Genomic DNA, 26,495 nt, shown 5'->3' on the forward strand with positions numbered 1-26,495 from the left:
TTCGAGTATAAGCTAGCCAGGCAGCCTGGACAAACAAAGGGCCCCCGCTCTCCTTGCTACATGTATATACACGGATGCATATGTGAACGTACAGCCTTTTAATTTTACAGTTTACGTGCTGAGAAGTTGGTTCATCAAGAAATGTTTGATTTGACATATGCTGTGAAGATAAGCTCCCTAACAAGTACGACATACCAAGGGCTGGAGAGACGTCTCCATGGTCACCAGTGCTTGCTGCTCTTGCAGAAAACCTGAGTTTGGCTCATAACCTCTAACTCAGGCACCTCACAATCAATTGAAATTCCAGCTCCAAAGGAACTAACTCTCTTTTCTAGATGCACAGGTACCCTTCCCACATACCTACTTTAAAAAATAAATCTTCCACAATAAAAAAAAAGCACAAGAAAAAAGCACACGACTTGAAACATCAAGGACATGCATTAAAATCTCCACTCTATCTACTAAAGATGATCAAATATCAGATCCTTTATCTCACATACATTAACACTTCATCTTTCCAGCATTCTATCAAATTGGCTACTATCCCTGCTTCTGACCGCCAGACCAGTGCAATCTTTGCCTCCCTAATGTCAGTGTTGTTCATGGAATTTTTTACCTTCTGTTAACCCTGCTCAAGATGCAGGGGCCAGGGCTGGGGTTGCCTTCTGCTAATACTGCTGGAAGCACAGCTCTCAGGTCCCCTCTGTCTCCAACCTCTGGACCCCCTTTCTAATCCTCGCATAAGCCCTTGTGGGACTGACACCCCATTCTCTCCTGCTCATCATGCAGGCCCCAGACTAGACAGCAATCACCCCTTCATTGCCTATGGTTATTTGGGGTCACTTACTCAACATAGATCTCTCTGAAGAAATCAGAGAACCACCAAAGAGATGAACACTGAACTGAAAACTCAAAGGAAACTCCCCCTCCCCACTGTCTAGTTGGAGTAAGGTAGGCATCTTTGACCATTCCTTCAGGAGGTTAAAGATGAAGATGGGGTCATTGAGTCCAGGAGTTGGGAGGAGACCAACTAACAGAGAGCTCCCTAACCAAAGAATGGTGAGAGGAGGGTGAAATCTCTCCATAGCTGACTGTCTCCCCTCCGAGGGTCTAGCTAATCCACCCCTCATACCGAATTTCACATCTGCCTCCCTCTGAATATGTACCATATATAGGTGGAACTACTTCCAACTAGTCCTCCACCTTAGAAAATGAATCAAAGGAGACATAATGGAAGCATAAGAGATGAGGGAGAGAGAATGAGAAGGAATGGGGGAAAAAGGAAGGGGAAGGAAGAGAAGACGAAAGAAGGGAGAAGAGAAAAAGGAGAGGGACTGGGGAGAAAGGAAGGGAAAAGAGGGGAAGGGTAACAAGAAAAGGAGACCTGGAATGAATAGAAGGGGTGAGGAGGGTGGGAGCAGGAAGGAAGGAAAGGGAGCAAGTGCCATCTTTTATTTGTATGTGCCACACACCTCTCCTGACGGAACATAGCTTCAAGGATAGAAGGAATATCTATTGTGTTTGTAGCTAAATTCCCACCATGATAACAGTGCCTGGCACACGATTGCATGTGACGCAATATGTTATCTTGAGCAAGGCATGGTGGTAAATGCCTGCAATCCCAGCGCTTGAAGGTTGAAGTGGGAGGATTTAACTTCAGGGCAACTGGGGCATTATGATAGCCTGTCTCAAAATAGAAGGAAGAAACAAGAGAGAAGGGGGAAGGATGGAAGAAGAAGGGAGGAGAAAACATTAGCACATGAATGGATAAATGCATTTGTGGGTTTTTAATTCTGGCTTTCTTGTAGCTGGGTGACCTACCCACACATAACTTCACTGTTTAGCTTCCTGTGGTCACCTCCTGAGGTACCAGGTTCTGCTACACTATAGCAGTACATGCAAGTCATTTTCTCAGCTCTTTGGATAACAAAAGGCCAGCATGCTTTCTCTCTCTCCATCCTCTCGCTCTTTCCCTCCCTCCCTCCCTCCCTCTCTCTGTCTCTCTCTGTCTCTCTCTCTCTCTCTCTCTCTCTCTCACAGAGCAAAATACAGTATGTAGAATTTTTTCATAAAACACGCACATAAACACTCATGGATGCATCTCCAGGGACTGGGAAGAACACAAACTACATCTCTGTGTGGTACCGTCTTTCTAGAGAAATCATGTAAACTGGCCACCATTGTGGCACCTAGCCTCGGAATGTGGGTAGAGCAACAAGCTCCTTCCTCCTGCAGCATCACACCTGCACTGGTTACCATGACAACGTGGCTTCCTAGAGTCTCAGCACCCTTGGTTTCTGTCAGTTTGTCAGCACCTCAGCTGGTAGGTCCCTGAAAAGAAGCCACACCTGCCCCATCCATGAAGACCCCCCAACAGTGCCAAAAGCTGGAGTTCACCACCCATGTGCAGCTGCACTGAAGCCTGAGACCAACTCCAACTCACGCTGACCACAGTTGCTTCCCACATGCCGTGGGTACTCAGTTTCCAGACATGAACACCCCATACCTAGGACAGATCACATCTTTCCTTAGCACAAGCATTCCTGCACACTATAGGAACCAACAGCATCCAGCTATGGAGAGAAGACTGCCAAGCTACCTCTGATGTGCTATGGTTTGCATAAAGTTCAATCTAAGAAGCCAGGGGCAGGAGGCACATAACTAACGGGTGGATTCGGGCATCACGGGTTGACTAACACCGCATATATAATGTTAAGCACACAAAGTGTGAGCGTGTGTCCGCATGTGTCAGTATGCCACCGATGAAGTGTGGGCGTGTGAAGGGATCCTACACCCAGTTCTGACGTCACAGCAGCGCATCCCCAAGAGAGGATGGCCAACTTTCTGCAGTCCAGGCTTTCAGCTCAGCAGCCAAATGGGTCATGAGCAGGTGTGCTGGTGTGAGGACTCTGAGCTCAGGTGACGGCCTTCCTCGAGTCCCACCCCACAGGACCCAGCAGGAGATAATTGTTACCACCCCTTACCAGCTCTCATCTGTCATTAGAGCACCCATTCTTGTTCTTTTTCTATCCCAATTTAATAGGTCTCATTTACATCACTTTAGATTTAAATATTTAACATAATACAGCATAAAACACATTTAAAAGAAACTAAGAGATGGGTGTTACATTTTTAAGTGACTTTTTTATTACTCTTTAAAATTTTCATATACTGATACAATGTATCTTGGTCATTATTGCTTTCTTGTTGTTCTTCCTCGCTGGTGGGAAGCCTCTATTTCTTCCCACTCCCAACCCCATGCTGTGGAATTCTGCCTTACTTTCTTTTCGTGAGAGACTTCCCTGGCCATGACACTTGCTTCTGGCACAAAACCAAATCCATAAGTTTCATTCTATATAGGGCTCACTACACATACTAACTTCTCCCCTAATATTGATATCACTGTATTGCTGGGTAAAGAGAAATTTGTTTAGAAAAAACCTTCCCTATATCTCATTGTGAAAATTTAGAAGCATGAATATTAATAACCAACACATCCATATCACCCAGCTAAGGGCCCTCCCTTACCAATGGGATACCAAGGGTCACCGGGGAATGGAACACTGATGTCTTGCATGTCTAGTGCAAGGCACGGCTCCTAACCTGAGTCTTTACAAGAAAATAATGCCACAATGAGTTCTCTGAGTCCTGGGTGCCTTTTGCTGTAGTGTTAAAGCCCCCATGCTCAGATTTAGAGTCTACACCACAGCAGGTACCACAGAACACCAAAGACACAGAGATCTGCCACTAGTGAGACCCTCATTAGGAAATGTTGTGTGTATGTGTAGTGGAGAGAGTTGGAATCTCAAGCTCTAACAAGGAGAGGGAGGAATGAGAGACAAGAGGACAACACAAAACTGGAGTGCTAAAGGAGAGTGACAAACTGTAAACAAGTGGGGCATGGAGGAAGCAGGATTCTAACACTGACACCCAGCAGACTCTGCTCACCCTTTCTTATCGATAGTCTACAGATGGCCTGGTCGCAATTAGCCAGTGAGCCTTTTCTTTTAATGTGAGAGCACCCTCTATGTAAGCAGAGACTGCTTATTCATTTCCTGGCAGCCTAGACCCGAAATAATCACACTGAAACTGTATTAATTAAAACACTGCTTGGCCAATCACTTAGGCATATTGCTAGCTAGCTCTTATATTTTAAATTAACCCATCTCTATTCATCTGGGCATTACCACGAGGTTGTGGCCTACCGGTAAGGTTCTCGTGAGCTCCCATGGGCATCTTTCTCCTGCGGCGGCTATATGGCATCTCTCTGACTCTGCCTACTTTCTCCCAGCATTCAGTTTCGTTTTCCTGCCTAACTCCATTCTGTCTTTCCATAAGCCTAAACAGCTTCTTTTATTAACCAATGGTAATAAAACATATTCACAGCATACAGAGGGGAATCCTACATCACCTCTATAACTTGATTCATGCCTGGAAGGCTGCACTCTTCTACCTGTTTAGAAAAGTGTGGGAACCGAGCTTAACTTAACCCAGGAAACAGCCCACATCCACCCAGAGGGGCTGCAGCCCAAATCCACCCACAGGTTCTCTCAAAGATTTTTATAGACTTTTACTTGCAATTATTTTCTTAACTGCAGTTGACTAGACCTTTGATTTGAAATGAATCAATAAATAAGATTATGAAACAGCACCCAGAAGATGAATGGCAAATGGCCAATAAGTACATGAAAAATATTCTACATGCTAGGGAAATGCAAACTCATCCAGGTTCCAAGTCTCCCCTACCCCATCAGAACTATCAAGAAAACTAACAAATGCTGGAGAGGATTTGGGAAAGAAGAGTCCTTTTGTGTTGCTAATGGGAGCACAAACTAGTGCGCCAGCCACTGTGGAAATTAGCATGGCAGTCTCTTAAAACCTAAAGTAAGAACCACCATATGACCCAGATAAACCACTCCTAAGAACTTACCAAAGGACTCTAAGTTAGTTGACACACCACAGAGACATCAGCATATCCATGCATATTATTGTAAGCAGAGACTGCTTGTTAATTTCCTGGCACCCAGACCCAAATAATAACACAGAAACTCTATTAATTACAACACTGTTTGGCCAATAGCTTAAGCAGATTGCTAGCTAACTCTTACATCTTAAATTAACCCATTTCTACTAATCTGTGCATTGTCACTAGGCTGTGGCTTACCAGTGCTGGTGTGTTACTCCTTTAGCAGCTACCTGGCATCTCCTTGACTCTGCCTACTCTCTCTATATCCCTGCTCGGATTTCCCACTTGGCTTTATTCTACTAAACCACTGGTCAAAACAGCTTCTTTAATAACCAATGGTAGTGAGACATACTCATAGCATACAGAGGGGCATCCCACATCATACTATAGTACTGTTCACAATAGTTAAGTATTGTGATTAGCCTAAATGTCTCTCAAAGGATGAATAGACATAGAAAGCATTACACACACACACACACACAACACACACACACACACACAAAATGGCGTTTTAGTCAACCATCAAAAAGAACAAAATGATATCAATTGTAGAAAATTAGAAGCAACTGAAGATTATCAAAGTGAGGTAAACAAGATGCAGATTATATATCCTTCATTTATGGACCCACTTTTTTTATGAAAAGCAGAAGCAAGAGTACGCTAAGACTGGAGAAAGGGAGGGTGGGTAGATCCAGTTAAAGTACATGGTGTGCCAGCATAAAAACAGCCAGATGAAGCCCGTCACTGTGCACGATGAACACACACAAAACCCACAATTATTTTACCGTATCAAACATTTCTACCATGGTTTTGAAGTGTGACTCACCCTGCCACTTCGATTGCATTAGAAACAACTCAGCCACAAACCCCATAAGGCTGCTGTCAGAAACTCTTAGAGCCAGCCTGAAAAGTCATTCTGACACTCGGGGCTCTTGATGGGACCTTTCTATTAACCTCACTGACACAGCCTTGCCCCTTTCCGGAAGGGGAGTAGAAGCCTCTGAGGGTGCTATAAAGCTAAGGGTAGCAGACGCTCTCCTCTGCCCACGTGACCAGAGCCTGGGAGGTCCCAGCTGTGGACCAGGCTGGCATCTGTGTGCCAGCCTTCATCTCTGTGTGCTCCGTGACTGTGACGAGTTGACAGTGTTAACCACCACAGTGAGCACGGTGACATTAGGAGCTCGATACCTCTGCTTCGCATGGTCCCTCCTCAGCCTCCCTCCCTCCCCCATGCTTCCTCCACGCATCTCACACAGCTTCAGAACACGGTCTCTGATGCACAGGGCTCTGTCTGCCTCGGCACCCTCAATCCACACTGATTCCTCTTACCCCTTCTCTCTCAGTCATTGTAACCGGTGTTCCTGCCCGCACTGAAGTCTTGTCCAGCCTTAAGGCAGGCAGGTTAGGTGAGCCCTCCTCGCTAACGCTGCCGTGAGATTTTTATTGGACTTTCGTCCGTTCCCGAACGTGGATGTCTCTTGTCTCAAGCCTGATGTGTGGACCCGCCTCTGTAGACTGAGGTGCAACAGTAGGTGGGGCAGAGGGCGTTCAAGTACAAGGCGCACCTCAGAGACTCAGTAATTCTCCAGGTCCCCAAGGGAGACTCTTGTAGCCATACAAGCAGCTGCTGCCCAAGGAAATGAATTGACAGGACATGCCCCCTTTGGTTTCTGTGATGGGACAGATGTGATGCTACTGAGGTGTCTCTGCTCTTACTCCAAAGAGGAGAGATGGAAATTTCCAAGCTCTGTGCTGAACAAGAGGGACCTTTGACCTCCAGGAGGTAAACTGAGTCACCCTGCTACAAGGACCATGGGGCTGCCTGCTCTATGTACTCAAAGGGACACCCCAGACTCTAGAACTGTCTACATGTGAGTTAGGGTCTTTGTGCTGAATTGCTGAGTTTTATGGTAGATGATTTACTTGTTTTTCCAAAAATGTTAGATTTCTTTGTGCAACTGGTGTACACCAAAAATTTTGTAGCTTGGATGTTAAAATTGAGTTCCTGGAAACTTTCCTCTACTCAAAGGCTTCTGGGAGCTCATTGCCTTACTGCGTGCTGTGGGTCTGTTGTGTTTTTGGAGAGGACTTCACGCTGCATATCAATGCTCCCACATTCCAGAACTGAAGCTGCACCGATGGAGTCCTCACCGAACTTCTGATGGTCTTCATGTCAAAATGGGAGCCTTACCCCTACCGCTGCACCTAACTTAACTTGAATATGTTAATTATATAATCATGGGCACGATGACTTAACACTAAGATTCATACACAGAATAGGAACGTACGCTGAAATATTGAATACACAGATCATAGCATGCACTCTGACATACAGAGATGAGGTCATGGAACAGTGTTGGTTGCTATGTCAACACGGGAAGTGTTAGATTACTGGGGAATCTAATCTCTTCCGGTTCAGTTGAGTAGTCCACAATGATAAAGTTTGACAAGACGATCCACTTCCATTGTACCGCCCTGCTCCTCTCCTTGGCCTTGTGCATTTAAATTTTTGCTAGAAGATAGAGTGTATTTATAAAATTTAAGGGGCCGGAAAGAGATGGCTCAGTAATTAAGAGCACTGGTTGCTCTTATATAGGGTGTGGGTTCAATTCCCAGAACTCACAACCATCTGGAACTCCAGTTCCAGGGGATCCAATACTTTCTCTGTTCTCCACAGACAGCAGACATACATGTCGATCATCTCCATATATGCAGACAAAATGCTTGTACACATATTTTTTTAAATTAACCAGCATCTTACATTATCATTATCAGTCTATATATAGAGACTGATAATGATATATACATATCATTTTATATATATATATCATTATATATATGTATATTCTTTTTGTTTTATTTCATTTATTTTTACAATTTTAAAGTGTATGTATGTATTTGTATGTGTGAGTGTGTGTGTGTGCAGATTCCCATGGAGACCAGAGGTATCAGATCCCCCATAGCTAGAGTTACAAGTTACAAGTAGTTACAAGTCAACAGCTCTGGTCTTCTGGAAAAGTAGTACATGCTCTTAGCCATTGCTCTAACTCCTATTTATTTATTTTGTGTGCAAGCATGTGTGGTCATGCCTCCATCACTGGAATCAGAGGGCAATACACTTTGAAAGGGTTTATTATTTGACTAATATCAAACTTCATCATAAAACTACATATTAGAGAATTAATTCCTCCTCAGCGGCAGTGCTAAATCCAGAGCATCCTATCTACTTTTGTGCATGTATTATTCTAAGTTAATTGACCTATGATGTAAAAGTGAATGAGGGCACCACACAATGGGGAACAAGAAAAAAGAAGCTCTCAGCTCTCCCTCGGAATGAGAAAGGAACAGTGATGGTGTGCACACAGCTTCCCAGGAAGAAGCTGCACTTTCAAATTCTCCACAAGCCTGGTTAAGAACTCAGTGAGATGGAGAGGTTGTGATGTTATAGGTCCAGAGCCATCTGTAGCCATTTCTTGCCCATGTTTGTGTCAGGTCTAACATCTATTACAGATGTTATTAACATCTGTAATAGATGTTAGATGATTGTACTAGATAAGAACATCCTAGAATAAGCAAACTTAAACAGACTCTGGTTTCCAGCAACCAAAAGGCTAAGCAAGTCATTGGACAGAATCTGAGGCCTATAGCCAAGACTCCTCCGGTTTACTGTAAACACCTACTTAATATTTCCACCAGTGTATCTTAAAACTGCCTTCATTTACAACTTTATTTATTCTGTTACTTTAAAAAGCTTCATAAAGCTGCTTCCATGTTGGAACATGGAATTTAGAGTAACCTAAATCTGCGTTCCTGGACCATAGTCACTAATATTTGACTCAAGACTATATTATTTATTATCCTCTTTAAGAAGATAGTTACTTCTTTTTCTCATCAACAGTCATATAGACAGACTGAAATAAAAATTTCCATGTTTCAAATAACTGAAGCTATTTCATTTTAGTAATGAGGTTTGCAGCTCTCAGAACTGCCCTCCACAGGTGGAGTGAGCTCCAGCAGGCTCTTTCTAAAGAGGGCCTCATCCTAGCAATGCCTCCCACTTGCAAAATCTCCATCCAGATGCCCCCCCCTCCCCTGACTGGGGCTTCTACAGGAGAGGTGCAGTCAGAATCCAGGGAGGATTCCAGAATCCATGGAGGATTCTTACGAATAGAGGGTCCGTTGCCAGAGGGACAGATCCATTTAACATGGTGGAGGCTCAGAAAACGGAAGTTTTCTACTATATGAACTTTGGAACATACACCGGATTGCTAAGTTGTCATCTGCTGTTGAAGCTTGTTGAACCCTGGCACCCAAGAAGGTTCTCTTTTCTTAGACATCAACATGTTCATTTCAGGCCTCCTCCAAGACCCCTGGCCTCAGGGCAGGCTGATGCCCTGACTCTGTGACAGGGCCAGAGGAAAACAGCCAGCAGCTAAGAGCATCTAAAACATTGTGCTCTTGGGAACAGCTAGAAGACAAACTGTTTCTCACAATAACAGGAAGCCAGAACTTCAGCCATGGGAAGCTCAGTCAGGAACTTCGCTGACGGCCTCATCTTTCCCGCCATTCCTGACAGATGATTGTAAAAGTTCAGTTTGGCACTATTATCTCTCTGTGTGGCCGCTTGATCCCTTTTTTGGAAGCTTCACCTGAGGTGACACTCTGCTCCACTCAGAACCTCTCAGTTGGAACTCCAGCAGGCTTTCTCAGCAGGGCTTCCTCGGTCCACTTCACCCAAGTTTGTAAACTCCGGATTTGATGGTGTTACCTTTGGTCTGCTCTCCCAGGTGGTCCACTTCAGTCACCTCTGCTGGATGCTGCCATGGCCCAGTTTTAAGGGCAGCTTCCACCGGCCTTGCATTCTGCGTATTCCTTTTCTTTTGCTTGCTGTAGACTTAATAATGCCCACTCACTCAAAGTCAAAAGCACAGTTGTCTAAGATCATTCTCCAGTCCTTACAGAACACTGTGTGTAACTCAAGTATGCAAAGCCGTGAAGGAAGCCATTATCGCTCCTTGAATGTGTCTTGTTTTTGACATTAACACATGAATTCTTCCAGTTTTTGCCAGTGGGCCAACAGAGAAGATCATCACATACTTGAGTATCCAAAGACCAAGGTCAAGATGGCAAGTCAAAAGCAGGAGCCCGCAGGTCTGATGTGTGGTTTCCGTAGATAGGAGACCAGCTGGAGAAATGTTGGTTATTGAAAAAGATGAAGGGAAAAGTATGCACTAACAAAGCCTGGGGTGAAGCGGAGACACTAGAGAGTCCTGTAGCACAGGGTTAGCTCATCAGCACTCTTCTTGCCTCCTCAGCCCATTCATTAAAACAGCGAGGAACTTGAGAACCCAGCACAGGGCTGCCTTAGCGGGCTGGCGCCCCTGTCTCTTCCCATGGCAGTGGCTAGTTGACTTCATTGCACCGATTGTCACAGAGGTTGATTCTCATACCTGCCTCAAGTCTTCACCTCTGCCTGTGGACGAGGGGAGAAGGCAACTGGCAGCACCACTAGGAACAGCCTTCCTAGGAGGCCCCCCTGTCCTTTCCCACGATCCTCAGAGCTGGATACTTGAACGTGCAGGAAAAGCTCAGAAGGCTCAGAGAATGCATTAGAACAGGGATTCCAGCTGAAGAGGAACTGGAAGCCACTGCTTTCTAACACCAGATGGGTTCTCGTCACAAGGGCAGTATCAGAGCCCCCCGGCTCTATCCCATACTTAACAGGAAGACTGTGGACCTCTACATGACAGAGGGGTGGTATTATTCAACCCATGTCATAAAAACTTTCTCCTCTTTGACATTCACCTACACCTGTCTTGGGCATTTCTTCTTACACATGGCTTACACTGTTGGACATAGTCCTCCTCCCACCCATGGCTTCCACTGTTGTTCATACCCCTCAGCTTCTTTCATTTATTCAGGCTTCTGATGTTGACCACTATAAATATTTTCTTTATAATATTTATAAAATATTATAAATAAAATTTCATAATTTTCATAAAATTTCATAAAAATTTCATCTTTATGGAATTGCAGATTCTGCGTGTCCTTGGAGAAGTTGGTGCACACTCAGGTTCTGAGGGCTTTGCATAACGTATAGGAAGTGCAAATTATAACGAGGATTTGGTGTGAAAGGGGGTTAGAACTGATCATGCAACAGGTTCCTTTGGGCTCAAAGGTTCTGTGGTTCCAGTTCTGGAATTGCTGGCTGGAAGAATGGAACAAAAAGGTATAGGATACAGAAGACAGTCACGGGAAGCATTTTCTGTGACATTCCTGCCATAGTCATTTATATGCTGTCGGAGTCACTTTGTCCAGAGAACGGTCGAGTTGGTGCCATGAATCACCCTTAGAGACATCGCCACCTCCATCATAAGTCTCCAGGAACTACCTTAATTGGCAGCTATTAGAGATGCATTATTCATGGGAGCTGTCAGACCACAGGGAGACGCTTTATTTCACTAAATTATACTTAAATTGATTTGACCAATTTTGATTTAGAGCTACTAAAACCCAGGAAAATTACCATTCCATCAAATTTTAAGATGCAAAAGTAAAAGCGCTTAATTTTAACAAACAAAATGGACATAACTAACATCGCCCATTCGGTTTCTGCTGTCCGAAAAGTCCAGAGCTTAAAATTAAGGTGCATGTTTTGCAAATAGTGATTTTTTTTTTTTAAGAACAAAAGTCATGTTTTCATAAATGATACTCAAACCCTCTGCTGTGGAACCTTCCCCAGCTCCTCCTTTAACATAAGATTATGGGACACAGGCCAACCTTGTTTGTCCCATTCAGTGCTACATTTCAGACAGACGCGCATCCTCAATTGCTCTGCATTCTGTGCCCAAACAGCAAAACACCTCAGAGTATTCTGCAGAAATCACTTCTTTTTCCTCCTAAAGTTCAGAGGAAACTTTCATATCCCTTCATTTGCCAGTCTGACACCTCAGCACAAAAGCCCTTGGTTATTTCTTATTAAGCCGCTTAAGCCCCACTGCAGGTGTTGTGCATACAAATGTCCCTCCGTCCCCCCGTGGAACACAATCTCCCACTAAGAGAAGGAATGTCAGAGAATCTTCCCGGAGGAGGCCCCGGCTGGAGAATTGCCAACTTCAGAAACAAAAAGGGCTCGCTCTGTAATTTTGATTTACTGCCATGGGAAATTTTTAGAGTATTGTAAAAATGGACACCGGTAGCCCTCCGCACGTAGAGTTTCCCACCTACAGATTCAACCAAGTATGGATTGAAAAGACAGGACTCAAAAGAAATTGAGGATGGTCAGGAAAAGCCTGGGCAATTTAGTGAGACAGGATGGCAATAAATGTTTTAAAAAGACCAGGCGTAAGACTCAGGGTAAGTGGCTCAAGGTTTAATGGGTACTGAAGCAAGCGTGTCTGGAGAGAGCAGGCACCGCTTTTTCTGTTTTCCCACGTGACCCAATTCCTGGGAAGGTGTGAACAAATAACTACGCACCAACAACAGACTAAAGACGCCATCAAAATCCACCTTGGATTTTGGTGAATCAATGGTTTTTTTAATCAGTGCTACTAACAAGAGTAAAGGTGAGAGGTTTCGTTTCCTGTGGGAACAGATGTGACTCCAAGGCAGCAGCTGCATGACCAGGGCCCACCCTGGCGTGGAAAGCTGGCAGTGGAGCACACTGCACAGCTGCAGCCAACTCACAAGCTGGTCTTTCCCTTCCTCGGTTGCACTTACTGCCTTTTTAAGCGTGGGGAGGAAGAGACCTGGAAGGCTTTTGTGTTCCTGCAAAAGAAGACAAAAGGAGACTGGGACCCGGGCCTGGGGTGCAGTGAGAAGCAGGACAAGCCTGTGTTGATGGTGGCATGTGCTCTAAGTGAGCGTCCTGCAGCTAAGTTCAGGTGATAAGTGGGAATGAAAACGGTCAAGAGATAAAAACTCATCAACTACTGTGTTCAAAGTTTACAGAAGTGAGGGGAACTTAATTAAAACGGATACTAGACAGTAATTAGGTAAGGGAATAGAGCAGCATGAATATTGAAATCGGATAAACCTGAATTGACTACTTGGACAAAAACATAATTCTCCAAAATACCAGAATACATTTTAAAAAGATAGTCAGAGATTAACATATTAAAGAAACATATAATGAACTTTTAAATGCTGACAATAATTATAATACAAATCATGAAAGTGATCCAAACAAACAAATCTACATTTGGAGACTCTTAAAATATGTATCAACAAACATGTGTGAGGTTACTATCCATATTAAGATAAAAATACTTTAAATTTACCTAAAGAGTATGATAAAGTTATATTATAGTTAGAAGACAAACTTAATTTACAAAGATTTGTAAAAGAAAATAAAGTACAAGCAAATATGCATGTTAACTGAAAGAAACACAGGGTTTTTGCAATTCTACTAAGAATTCAGACTCAAAAGATTTAGTGACTGCACTTTATTATTATTTTTTTAAAAGATTTATTTATTAGTGATGTATAGTGTCCTGTCTGCATGTATCCCTGCCCGCCAGAAGAGGGCACCAGATCTCATCACAGGTGGTTGTGAGCTACCATGTGGTTGCTGGGAATTGAACTCAGGTCCTCTGGAAGAGTAGCCAGTGCTCTTAACCTCTGAGCCATCTCTCCAGCCCCGACTGCACTTTATTATACATATATAAATTATATTAATAATATACAATATATTATAAATTAGCATATATATTTATATATTAAATATAAATTCTCAGAAAAATAAAGTTAAAAAAGTAAATAAAATATTTAAAAGCAAAACTAAATAAGAACACCAGATTTGTATTATCAAAGCTACAACTTAGAATGGAACTACAGCAATAAAGCTATATGAGCACTGAGAGAGCACCCAGTGTCACGGAAAAAAGACATGTTATGCAAGCCTGCGTAGACATACATTAACTATAGTGGGCTCATTGTAGTTGGTTTTATTGTTTAACTCTTTGATGGTCTGCCACCCAGCTCCCAAACAAACACACAGTTATTTATTCTTACTTATGAATGCCCAGCCTTGGCTTGATTTGTTCACAGCCAGCTTTTCTAACTCAAATTGTCCTGTTTCTCTTTAACTACATTTTGCCTCTGGATTTTTTTACCTTCCTTTATTCTATATATGTTTCTTTCCTTCTTACTCTGTGACTGGCTGTGTGGTTGTGTGGCTGACCCCTGGCATCCTCCTCTCCTCATTTTGTTCTTCTCTCAAGCCTAGAATTCTCCTATTTATTGTCTCTGCCTGACAGACCTGCCTATCTTTATCCTGCCTAGCTATTGGCCACTCAGCTCTTAATTGGACCAATCGGGTGTTTTAGGCAGGCAAAGTAACATAGATTCACAGAGTTAAACAAACGCAATATAAAAGAATGCAACACATCTTTGCATCATTAAACAAATGTTCCACAGCATAAAAGAATGTAACACTCCTTAAAGTAATATTACACAACAGCTCATGTGTACAATTTTTTAAGTTCAAATAAATCATGCTCATAGAAATAATGAGAATGCATTATATGTAATACAGTATGTCTGAATAATATAGATCACAGAGCTAGTGGCAGCCTGGCTGAGAGGCTCCAATAGCTTGGCTGCTCTTGAACTTGTGTGCAAGTGATGGGCTTCTGCGCAGCTCCATGTATCAGACGGTGCCATGTCATGTCAAGTCACAGTTGTCGGTCTTGGTGTGTCTCTGGGTACTTACATGCCTTAGAGCTTCTTGCCAGTTCACCCTGTGTCTGTGTTCCCTCTGTAAAACTTTGCCAAATAAAAAAGGAATGCTGACTGCCGGATGGACGGAAGAGCCAGGGGCTTTCAGTCAGACAGAGCCTGACCCTAAGATATTCCATATTTCTTTCTATTCATGGTGACTTTCCAACTGTCTTAGAGTTCTTCATAAGTCCCTTTATTCCCTGACACAAGTTAAAATAAGCATCCCACAACTTACAAATGTGGAGTGAGTGGAAGCTTACCAGTCACTGTTCCCAAAGCCTTACTGACCAGAAGACTTCTGAAATTGAAAAAATATCTCCATGTGAATTCCAACTTTGATTCTCAGATTCATCAAATCTGAATCAAAAATTATTCAAAAAACTGGATCATGTTTCCAATGAACAGAAATGTTTAGGGAGTGCCTTTGTCTCTGGGAGATATACACTTTCAGATCATTTAACCCCGTTGAAAGGTTTCCAGGCCCTAGGTCAAGGTACCTTCGGGCTAAGAGAGTTTAAATCTCTAGGAGGAAGTGTTGATCTCTGTCTTGTGTCACAAGGGTCCAGGTCTCAGTGCAAACAAAGCATCGTTCTCATTCCCTTAAATGTGATGTTCTTCTCAGCGCCACCTCCCCATTTCTGAGAGGTTCTCTTCACACTCTGTTTCACCCGCATGGCCATACACACTAACTCCTCCTCTCCGAGGCCTCCTTCCATCCCCAGGACCACTGCCTGCCATCTGCGCAGCACGGGAACAGGCACACCGCTCCAGAGACACTGTGCCAACAATACTGCTCAAGGCTGCAAGCCTCTCTGCCTGCTGTGAGGCTTTTCTTATAAAAATGACTGGGCACCTTTTTATTCCAGGGCCTTGTATATTTGTCCCTCGAGTTTCGTGAGAATTTGGGAGGACCGTGTGAGTCACACACGGCAGGAAAGTAAAGAGATTTTCATTCAAAAACACTACGAAGATTTTCCGGCCCACCTTTTGTCACAGCAATAGTAATTAAAGTCCCGTTGAGGTTAATGGAATCGGCTATTGTTAGAAGTCCCAGTGACAACTCTTCAGGTTCTGATTGATTGTTATTGTAAAAGTTAGTCTGGCTTCTAGGCAACTTTAGCCACAACCTTCCTTTAAATAACTCTGTGATTCTGTCTTGGCACGCTTTCCCAGTAAGGTCTGTTATTATGTGTAGAAAATGTAAATCATCCTTACAGTCAAGTAGACAGTGGTTTAACAGTATCTGTGAGTAGGTAAAGAAGATCTCTCAGATGACTTGTCAAGTCAACTGGGCTTAGAATCATCTAGGAGACATGCTTCTGGGTTTGTCCATCACGGTGTTTCCAGAGCAGCTTAACTAAGCAAGGGAAACTATGCACGCTGTGCAATACTAGCTTAGGGTGTGTTACATTCATTTGTGCCTTCGGATATTTGTTTAACGATGCAAAGATGTGCTCCATTCTGTTATGTTGCAGATAAAACTCTGTAAAGCTGGGTTTCTTTGCCTGCCTAAAACACCCTTGATCTAACAAAGGGTTGAATGGCCAAAAGCTAGCCAGGGGAGAGAAATAGGTGAGACTGCCAGGCAGAGAGAATAAATAGGAAAAAAAATCTAGGCTCAAGGGAAGAGCTAGGAGCAAGAAGAGGAAGAGAGAAAGATGCCAGGGGCCAGCCACCCAGTTACACAACCAGCCACAGAGTAAGGCAGGAAGAAAGACATAGAGGATAAAGCTCTGAGGAAAAATGTAATTAAAGAGAAATGGGATAATTTAAGTTAGAAAAGCTGGCTAAAAACAAGTCAAGGTGAGATTGGGTATTTATATGTAAGAATAAGTCTCTGTGTATTTATTTGGGAACTGGGTGGTGGACCCCCAAAGACTTAAAAGTAACATATGAAGGTTGGTGGTGCCAACATGAACAATAGGACAAACACCCCAGACTTAATAAAATTGGGGAGAAAAAAGAAAACCACCTGAACATCCTCATTCATCTTCCTCTGCTTTCTGCCCAAGGACACAAGGAAGGACAAGATGATCTATACTCCTACCACCATGACTTCCCACCACGGTGGACTATTACCACCACAAACCATGGTCCTTTCTTCCTTGCACTGGTTTTACCAGGTATTTCATTACAGACACAAGAAAAATGATGAGTATGCCCTTTTAGTTTCTCCTGTTATCACATCAGATAAGTCTGGAAGATCAGAGCTTTGACGTCAGTGTAACAGACTAGGAGATGCAGGGCCTTCTCGTAGGCGTCATTTCCAACAGACCTTAAACATGATCCACACAACAGCCTCGAGATAAAGGCAAACACGGAGACTCATGCACTTGATAGGCAGGTGGCAAAGGAGGAAATGGCACTGAGGACCTGTTCACCAGTTTCCTTTGGTGAAAAAGACTCAGAGAACGAAGCCTCTTGCCAGTTGTATCCAGCAAGCCAAATAGGGTGTGTGGTTCTATGACTTGTTTGAAATTTAAAGAGCCACACAAAGAGTTGAACATACAGAAACTGGAATATAGACTCAGTGAGCAGTACGTTCTCTGAAAGGTAAAATTAGGGAAGACTGTACGTCAGATATGCTTGTGAACGTTGTAGTGGTTCGTCCCTGAGTACACGGGCTTCACAGACTTCATACTTAGATGAAGTCAGCAGCTGGAGAACTTGGAACAGAAGGCCAAGGCACACAGCCCTTAAGGACCTCATGCCATTGTATTTAATTTCTGGGGCCACAGGAAAGTGGAAGGAGATGCTATAGTTCCCACAGAGAAGCTCAAAGCGCTCCTTGTTAAAATAACATTACTGTTCCTTGTGACCTCAACCAAGACAGGTTTTAACACATCTATTAGCCAATGGTCTCAAAGTCGTTGGCTACAGGACATCCTTTCTCTTTCCTAGACTGTCACCTGGATTTTAAAACTTATCATCTCTTGTGATTCAACTACACGACTCCATACCCAACCGCCTAGACTTCCACTTTAATATCTATTATCTGTCTAAGTTGCATCTAATTTTTGTCATTGTTGTTGTTTGTTCATTTGATTTTTTTTTCAAGACAGGGCTCCTCTGTAGCTTTGGAGCCTGTCCTGGAATTCATTCTGTAGACCAGGTTGGCCTCGAACTCACAGAGATCCTCCTGCCTCTGCCTCTGCCTCTGTTGGGATTAAAAGTGCCACCACATTCAGCTCAGTTGCATCTATTTAAGCTGATCTGTTGTCCCGTGCTCATTGTTTTATGGAGAACATTCTACAGTGACCCATCTACAACCTAATGTGAGTTTTCAAATGTAAAAAGTTTTTGCCCACTACAAAACTGTCTTTGCAAACTTAGAATACAGACTACTTAATATTAAAGAATTTCAAAATCTCATGGTTATTGTTCTATTTATTTTTTTTAAAATCACTCCTATTTGAAATTCAAACACTGGGTTGTTCGTTGGGCTTTCTGTTTGCTGGAACAAATGCTCAATCTCTTTTCCCTGAGCCTCAGAGGGCATCTAAGACTCAGCAACAGAAGAGAACAACAAGAACCTTGAGAACTTCATAGAAAATGAGAGATAAAGCAGAAGCAGTACAGTTATGTTCTGAAAACAGGGAGTTAACCACCTGGGTAAGTTCCAAAACTTCCCAGATAAAGGCAAAAGCAATTCCCTGTCTCATTCTTAAGAAAGAAAAGAAAACACGGCCCAAGCTTTGTTCTAATTCCCAACATTCTTCTGCTTGTAACTTAGAAAATACACAGCAGATTTAATATATTTAGGTTTCATTGCAAAGATCTTTCTTTGTTTGGTCCCTGGTGTAAGCTTTATAAAAACAGGATTGAGACATAAAAACTGCAAAAGACCCCCATTATACAATATTCGACAAAAATGCTTAGCTTGATTCCATTCAACATAGAGTGGGAGCACAAGAGTTTTTGTTTGCTGTGGTTTTGGTTTTGTGTTTTTGTCTTTGCATGTCAAGGAATAGATCGGACTCGTGTTTGGTGGAACTAAACTCATTATCTTCCTCAAAAAAGTCAAAGTAGGAGTGTTGGGTGAGGAATCTCTGACCTTCTGAGACCCTCAGCCTTGGAAGTCTCAAACTACGGAGGCTGAAAAAAAGTCCCTGAGGTGCCCTCCTCCTTTAGCAGACAGATGGCACACCCACTCGCTCCATTTCATCCAAACAGTTACCTTCAATGCTAGCACTGTAAGCCTAAGCCAAAAGCCAATTTAAATAAATTTAAATAAAATAAAGCAATTTAAATAAATAGCCAAAGCCAATTTAAAGGAAGAACGGTTTTCATTTGAGAAATTTGGTGGTTTTTTTTTTCTTTCATAGAAACAAGCATCCTTATAAAGATTAAGAAAGTAGCATTGCAGCTGACTGGGTCGGTGAGCAGCATCATGCTGACCCAGGCACTCACAGAGGGGCCAACACCGCTAGGACTTAGCGCTGTGACCAAGACATAGTGGGGAGCAGGGGGAAGTTGGCGTGCTCTTCAGCAGACGGTCTTCAGTACAAACTGCCTCCACTTGTGTTATTAAAAATGAGTGCCTTGGCTCCTCAAGCTGAGTGAAGTTTCTTTTATGTGTTTCTTTTTACCCCACCCCCAGTGTTAGAGATGAAATCCAAGACCTCATGAACGCTAGGCAACAGTTCTCCGTTTGCGCTACATTCCCACCCTTCTCCCGGTTCTTAGTTTAAGTATGACTAGCATTGTTCAGGCTCAAAGCCTTGAGTGTACGCTTTAATAAACCTTTGTGTATGGTTCTTCTATGGAACTAAGATAAAGAGTATTTTCAGAATGCCCAAAGTACTGCCATAATTCATATACCTACAAACACTCCTGATGTCATTTATATATTAATTTATCTTCATTAATGTATAGTTCTCCTCAAGGTCTTTTCTATAAATACATTTTCACTTGGTGTCTTTAGGTTGTTACAATGTCTGGGGCTCTGTGAGGTCAAAAGTATCTATTACATTCTTAAACATATGATAGGTAAAACTAAGCCTTCCAGTCTACTCTTCAATGCCCTCACCTACCCAGTGCTGCTAAGAATCTGCTGTTAACTAAAGCCTAGTCATTCCAGTCTATCCACATCTATTTGCAGTTGGGTACCACAGCATCCTGTTCCTCTTACAGTCGGGTACCGCACCATCCAGTTCCTCTTACAGTCGGGTACCGCACCATCCAGTTCCTCTTATAGTTGGGTACTGCATCATCAGTTCCTCTCGTAGTTGGGTACTGCATCATCTAGCTCCTCTTACAGTTGGGTACCACATCATCCAGTTCCTCTTGAGTTAGTTCCTCTTACAGTTGGGTACTGCATCATCTAGTTCCTCTTGCAGCTGGGTACTACATCATTCAGTTCCTCTTTCAGTTGGGTACCACACCATCCAGTTCCTTTTACAGTAGGGTACTGCATCACCCAGCTCCTCTTGGAGCTACAGATTCCTCCACACTTTTAAACTGGACTTGAATACTCATTGTTATCGAAGGGAACTGCTGACTTGAGCAGGGATAGCAGAACAATTGTCACTTTGCATTCCAGAGTGGCATACACATTACCTTCCTACCTTGTCAAGGAAAATTACTTACTTGTAGCCTATTAAAACCTACAATAATGTCAATCAAGGATATACCAACAGGCTTTCAGGTGGATCCAGAAAAATGTGTTTCTAAAAGTTCCAGTTAATGGGCTGGAGAGATGGCTCAGAGGTTAAGAGCACTGGTTGTTCTTCCAGAAGTCCTGAGTTCAATTCCCAGCAACCACATGGTGGTTTACAACCATCCATAATGAGACCTTGGTACCCTCTCCTGGCCGACAAGCATACATGCAGACAGAGCACTGTATACATAATAAATAAATAAATCTTTTTAAAAAAAAAGTTCCAGTTAAGCTAACAAGATGTTTGTTATCCAAATCTATGCATTGAGGAACTTGGCAGTTTTACCTAATGTTTCACTGGGAACCGGCTTAGAAGTTTTCATAACTAGGACCTGTCTAACTATGGGGTAAAGGTAAGGTTTTAGGACAGATATAGTCTAGCAGCAAATTAACTTAAGCATCTACTCTATTCAATGGTCCTCTCTTCTAGATTAAAGTATTGATGTGGCTCTTCTGTAAATGGCTGACAGTAAGTACAATTTGTTTTAATGTAACTTAATATTACACTTTGACTGATTTATCTTGCAGTAATAATTTACCAAATTTGCATTGTTCTTCTTAATTCAGTCCTGAAATAATCAAAGCAAAAAGTCTCTATCTTCACATGGCTTTTTTCATTTATATTTTCCTCAGCCACAGGGAACCAGAGAAAAACTATTTCTTCCCCCCGGCCAATGTAAAGGCAGACTGAGCACTCCACAAAGCTGCACTGTGTTCCGAGTTCTTAGGCCCTGTATAAGAGCCACTACCACACCCCAGGGACTAGGAGAAAATAAACACAGGCAAGATTTTTCCTTCAGGGACCTATGGAGTACACATAATAACTTGGAGAAACTCCCATCAAAGTCATCTCAGAAGCCTCCATCTCTAGAGGGAAACTCCACTGGACTTTGAAGATTAGTTTGTTAGGTAGTTAGCTCAATGCTGGCAGCCAGGGCTCACAGTCGGCAGGAAGAACTATGAGTGTTACTCAAAAGAAATGGGATATGAATCGCATCTCTGAGTGAAGACAGGATATTCTGAGCTTCCTAGAAAATCATTAGATTAGTAACTAGCCAGCCAGAGACTCCTTTAGATCAAGGGTTTCCCATTGTACCTTGTTGACTGGGGTTTCTGTCCCACCAGGTCCCACAGCCATTTAATCCCAAATACACACACAGAGGTCTACAATAATCATAAACTAGTTGGACTAGTAGTTCAGGCTTCTTATTAATTCTTATAACCTATATAAGCTCATAATACTTATCTGTGTTAGCCACGTGGCTTGGTACCTTTTTCGGCGAGGCAGTCACATCTTGCTTGCTCTGTGTTTGGCTTCCTCTGTGTCTAGGGCGATGACTGAAGACTGAAACTTCCCTCTTCCCAGAATTCTCCTGTTCTCATTGCCCTACTTCTAATTCCTGCCTGGGTTGCCCCTCCTGTACTTCTCGCCTGGCTACTGGCCAACCAGCATTTTATTAAAATGCAATTGACAGGGTACAGACCATTGTCCCCCAGCAGTACTTTCCCAGTGCAAACAGGCCTATCAGCTACCTAGACAGGACAATCCCTTCGGGGGACGCTGTCTGTTCTAGAGAATTTAGACATGCTATAAAGCCAGCCTAACATGTAGACTGGTGTGACCATCTTATCCCATTGTGCGTCTCTCTCTTACAGAGAGTTCTGCTCTGCTCTACTCTGCTCTGCTCTGCTCCCTTTGGCTGCTCTTCACTCTCGCCCCTTGTGAATGCTCCTCCCTCCTCTGCCCTGAATTCTACCTGTGTTCTCTGCATCCCATCAGAATTCTTTCAGCAAAGAAGGACTAGGGAGATGAGGAATACAGAAGAGGAGGTACAAAGAGGAGACGACAGCAATGAGATAGATCACTGGAAACCACATGACCCAAGCCCAATGGGAGAGTAGACAATGAAACAAGCTCACAGAGAGGGCTATTGGGCATCCAAATGCTGCACAGTTCCCATGCACAGTGAACTATCCAATCAATGTGATCCCAGGAGCTGCAGGGAGTTGGCAGGAGTCTGACATAAAATGAGTTATGAAGACTGCTGGACAGTCTTTTGTCAACTAGACACAAGCTGAAGCTATCTGAAAGGAGGGAAACTCGATTGAGAAGATGCCCCCATAAGATCCAGCTGTAAGACATTTTCTTAATTAGTAATTGATGGGGAAGGGCCTAGCCCTTGTGGGAGCTACTATCTCTGGGTTGGCAGTCCTGGGTTCCACAAGAAAACAGGCAGAGCAAGCCATAGGGAGCAAGCCAGTAAGCAGCTCTCCTACATGGTCTTTGCATCAGCTCCTGCCTCCAGGATCCTGCCCTACTTGAGTTCCTGTCCTGAGAACAGCAATATGAAAATGTAAGCTGAAATAAACCCCTTTCTTCCTAACTTGCTTTTTGCTAATGGTGCTTCATCACAGCAGTAGAAACCCTGTGGCAATGACTACAAGGACTCAGATGGAATCCCTAAAAAGGTAAGGCCCAGGAGACAAAATAATAGGGGGAATTGTCTGTCTAATCTTAACTCTCTAAAGTTCCTACAGGAGCCATGAGTATGAGCCCCTCATGGGATCAGAAAAGCCACTACAAATCTACCCTCTGGCACATAGTTACATACTATGTAAGAAAGACCATTTAGGAGACCATAGATCATAGATTTCCCTTTAGCAAAGAGAATGTCCGTTTACCAAGGCAAACCCCAGTCATGAAGGTATTCTTCCTTCCCCTACCAAACACAGAGAGTAGCCTTGTATTTGAGATGGCTCCAACTTTGTACAAACTCTTGTTCATCCCATCCACAACTTTGCCCAGAATCCCAAGCTCCTGCCCTTTGTCTAGCTCGCCTTAATATTTTTTCTTCTTTTACATGTTACACAACTAATGTGGGATTCCCCTCTGTGTGTTGTGAATATCATTGGTTAATAAAGGAACTGCTTTGGGTCTATAGCAAGTTATAGGGAAACAGAGCTAGGTGGGGAAGAGGGGGAAACAAACTGAATGCTGGTAGAAAGAAGGGCAGAGTGAGAAGCCATGAGGCCCCACCAGAGACAGAGGCCAGGGAGAACATTGCCGGTAAGCCACAGCCACATGGCGATATGCAGATTACTAGAAATGGGTTAAATTAAGATGTAAGAGTTTGCCAATAAAAAGCTAGAGTTAAGGGCTGGAGAGATGGCTCAGTGGTTAAGAGGTCCTGAGTTCAATTCCCAGCCACTGGTTGCTCACAACCACCTGTAATGAGGTCTGGTGCCCTCTTCTGGCCTGCAGTCATACACACAGACAGAATATTGTATACATAATAAATAAATAAATAAATATATATTTTTTAAAAAAGCTAGAGTTAATGGGCCAAGCAATGTTTTGAATAATACAGTTTCTTTGGGTGGGGAAGCAGGCGCCCCAGGTGTGGGGGGGTGGCAGCTGGGGACACTGCCCTGAGGCCTCAGCAGGCACTGGGGCAGGGGGAGGCCGTTCCATCCAGGCGGTGACAAGAGCCAGGAACCTGTGAGGTAACAATGGAAGGTTCCGTGGCCAGCTCGGCCTAGTTGCCTCCAGAAGCTCCAGGCGTCCCAGGCCGCTAGTCCCACCATCCGGTCCTGGCGCCATCCCAGCCCCCGGCCTCCCCTCCTAGCCAAGATCCCAGCTCCCCTAGGCTCACTTGACCCAGAACAGCTCCTCGGCGCCTGTTGACTTTCAAAGGCCGCCCGCGCCCTCTCAGCGCCCTCATTTGCCCAGGCGGCAAGGTCGAAAGCTGCTAGGAGGTGGCGGTGGTGGCGGCTGCGGCGCCACTAGGCTCCGCCCCTCCCGGGCCGCTGAGGACTCCAGGCCTCTGCGAATAACAAAAGAACCTGGAGAAGTGGGAGAAGATAAAGTATATCCATTATCCAGATCAGAAGATCAACAAAGCAGGAAATGCACAATTTTGAGGACGAGTTAACGTGTCCTATTTGTTACAGTATTTTCAAAGATCCTAGAGTCCTACCATGCTCTCATACATTTTGTAGAAATTGTCTGGTAAGTGTTTTTCAGGCAACTAGAAACTCTTTGTTATGGAGACCTTTGCGAATTCCATTCAAGTGTCCTAACTGCAGAAGGATTATTGAAATTTCTTTACCTGGTATAGAATCCTTACCGGTAAATTTTGCATTGAGAGCAATTATTGAAAAGTACCAGCAAGAAGACCACCCCGATGTTGTCACCTGCCCTGAACACTACAGGCAGCCATTAAATGTTTATTGCCTACTAGATAAAAAATTAGTTTGTGGCCATTGTCTCACTATAGGCCAACATCATGGTCATCCTATAGATGACCTTCAGAGTCTCTATCTGAAAGAAAGCGATACACCTCAGAAGTTGTTTAAACAGTTAACCGACACACACTGGACCGACGTCACCCGTCTTATTGAAAAGCTTGAAGAACAGAAGTGTCATTTTGAAAAAATGGTTCAAGGTGATAAGGAAGTTGTTCTCCAGTATTTTAAGGAGCTTAGTGATACATTAGAACAGAAAAAGAAAGGTTTTTTGGCAGCTCTCTGTGACGTTGGTAAGCTGATCAATCAGGAATACACTCCGCAGATCGAAAGGGTGAAGGAGATCAGAGAACAACAGCTCGAGTTAATGGCAGTGACTACAGCTTTACAAGATGAGTCTCCACTTAAACTCCTAGAAAAAATTGATGATGTCCGCCAACGTGTGCAGATGTTGAAACGGAGCCCACTTCCTGCGGTTCAGCCTGTAGAAATTTACCCTCGAGTAAGCCAAGTATTAAAGGAAGAGTGGAGCAGGACAGAGATTGGACATATTAAGAAAGCTGTCATTCCTAAAATGAGAGTTTCTTCAAAAAGGATGCCATGTTCCTGGCCTGACAAATATGAAAAAGAACTTGAATTCTTTAAAATTTTAAATATTGCTGTGATTTCACTGATTTCAGTGATATTAATGTTGATACTCTTTTTCAACCAATGCATAATCACCTTCCTAAATGAAATCACTTTAAGATGTTTCTCTGAAGTCTCTTTGTCTGTTTACCAAAGTTTATCTAATAACTTAAATGACTTAAAAAATATGGTATGCTATAATTTATATTTGTTAAAGGAAATCATGTGGAAAATAGTTTCTCGCTGAAAACCCAAATGAACAGTTTTAAGTGGCCGTCTCCTGTTTAGCAGAAGCTGACCATTGCTAGATGGAAGCTGGGTAGCATAAGTAGCAAACTTACATAGAAATATGGTAAACCTTCCATGGTGGGAGAGAAACGGTGCAAGAAATGATACATTATCTGAAAGATGATTCAAATCAAATTGGAAAATTATAATTTTTGATTTGAATATTTTATTGGCTTGACAGTCAAAATTTTAAATAATCTTTCTAACAAGCATTTCTTTTTTACTATAACATGCTACAGTAGCTTTGCAGTTCTTTGTATATGTAGATATTAGATTAGAAAAACTAACAAGATTCTTTATCCACATATCTATTTTGATGTGATTTGAAACTTTTCAGTGTATAAATGGAGGTGGGAAAAGTTTTAAAATGCAGGCTAGGATTGCTTAAACATCTTTTTGGTCAAACATAAATCAAGAACATTCATTCCAAATAGAGCTTTCGGATAAAGCAAGTGTCTAGTACTTATTTTATATAAACTTTATGTTTAGGATCTGAGTTTAATGGCTAGAGAATTTTTTAAGTTAGGGTCAGTCTGGATATCATATTGATATCCCTAAAATACAAACAAAGGTCAAAAAGGCAGAGCCCTTGTCTCCAGCACCAGAAAGCAAAACAAGTATATATTTTTCTTTTGTAGTGTTTTAGACATATTCTTACATAAAAACTATATGAAACATGTATATTATGACAATCATGTTGACGTGATTCATTTAATAGAATTCATATAAACTATATCTTAAAATGGTCTCACTCTACAGCCCAAGTACTGGTAATTATAAGTATGAGCTGCCATAATTAGATAATCTTAAAAGAACTCATTAAGGCAACCTTTAATTCCCTTAACAAGGACTAGCATGTTTGCAGTATAACTTTGGTTCGCTGTCATTAAAATAGCCAAATGGGCTACTCTTGAATCCCTAGCTCTGGGGATCTTATTTCAAAGGTTCTAGATTCATTATATAGCTGTGTTAAAGTCAAGGTTAAAGCGC

The 26,495-nt window shown here is 42.8% G+C and overlaps 1 protein-coding gene across 1 annotated transcript; it reads left to right on the top strand.

Annotated features, from left to right (window-relative positions):
* Window positions 1-23,922: 23,922 nt before the first annotated feature.
* Window positions 23,923-25,464, top strand: LOC125414460 (tripartite motif-containing protein 59-like). Its single transcript, XM_048456493.2, has one exon. It carries the CDS (start codon window positions 24,253-24,255, stop codon window positions 25,462-25,464), a length of 1,212 nt encoding a protein of 403 aa, XP_048312450.1. The 5' UTR covers window positions 23,923-24,252.
* The last annotated feature ends 1,031 nt before the right edge of the window (window positions 25,465-26,495 follow it).

This window comes from Myodes glareolus, chromosome 23 (assembly GCF_982192425.1).
Source record: "Myodes glareolus chromosome 23, mMyoGla1.1, whole genome shotgun sequence".
NCBI lineage: Eukaryota > Metazoa > Chordata > Mammalia > Rodentia > Cricetidae > Myodes > Myodes glareolus.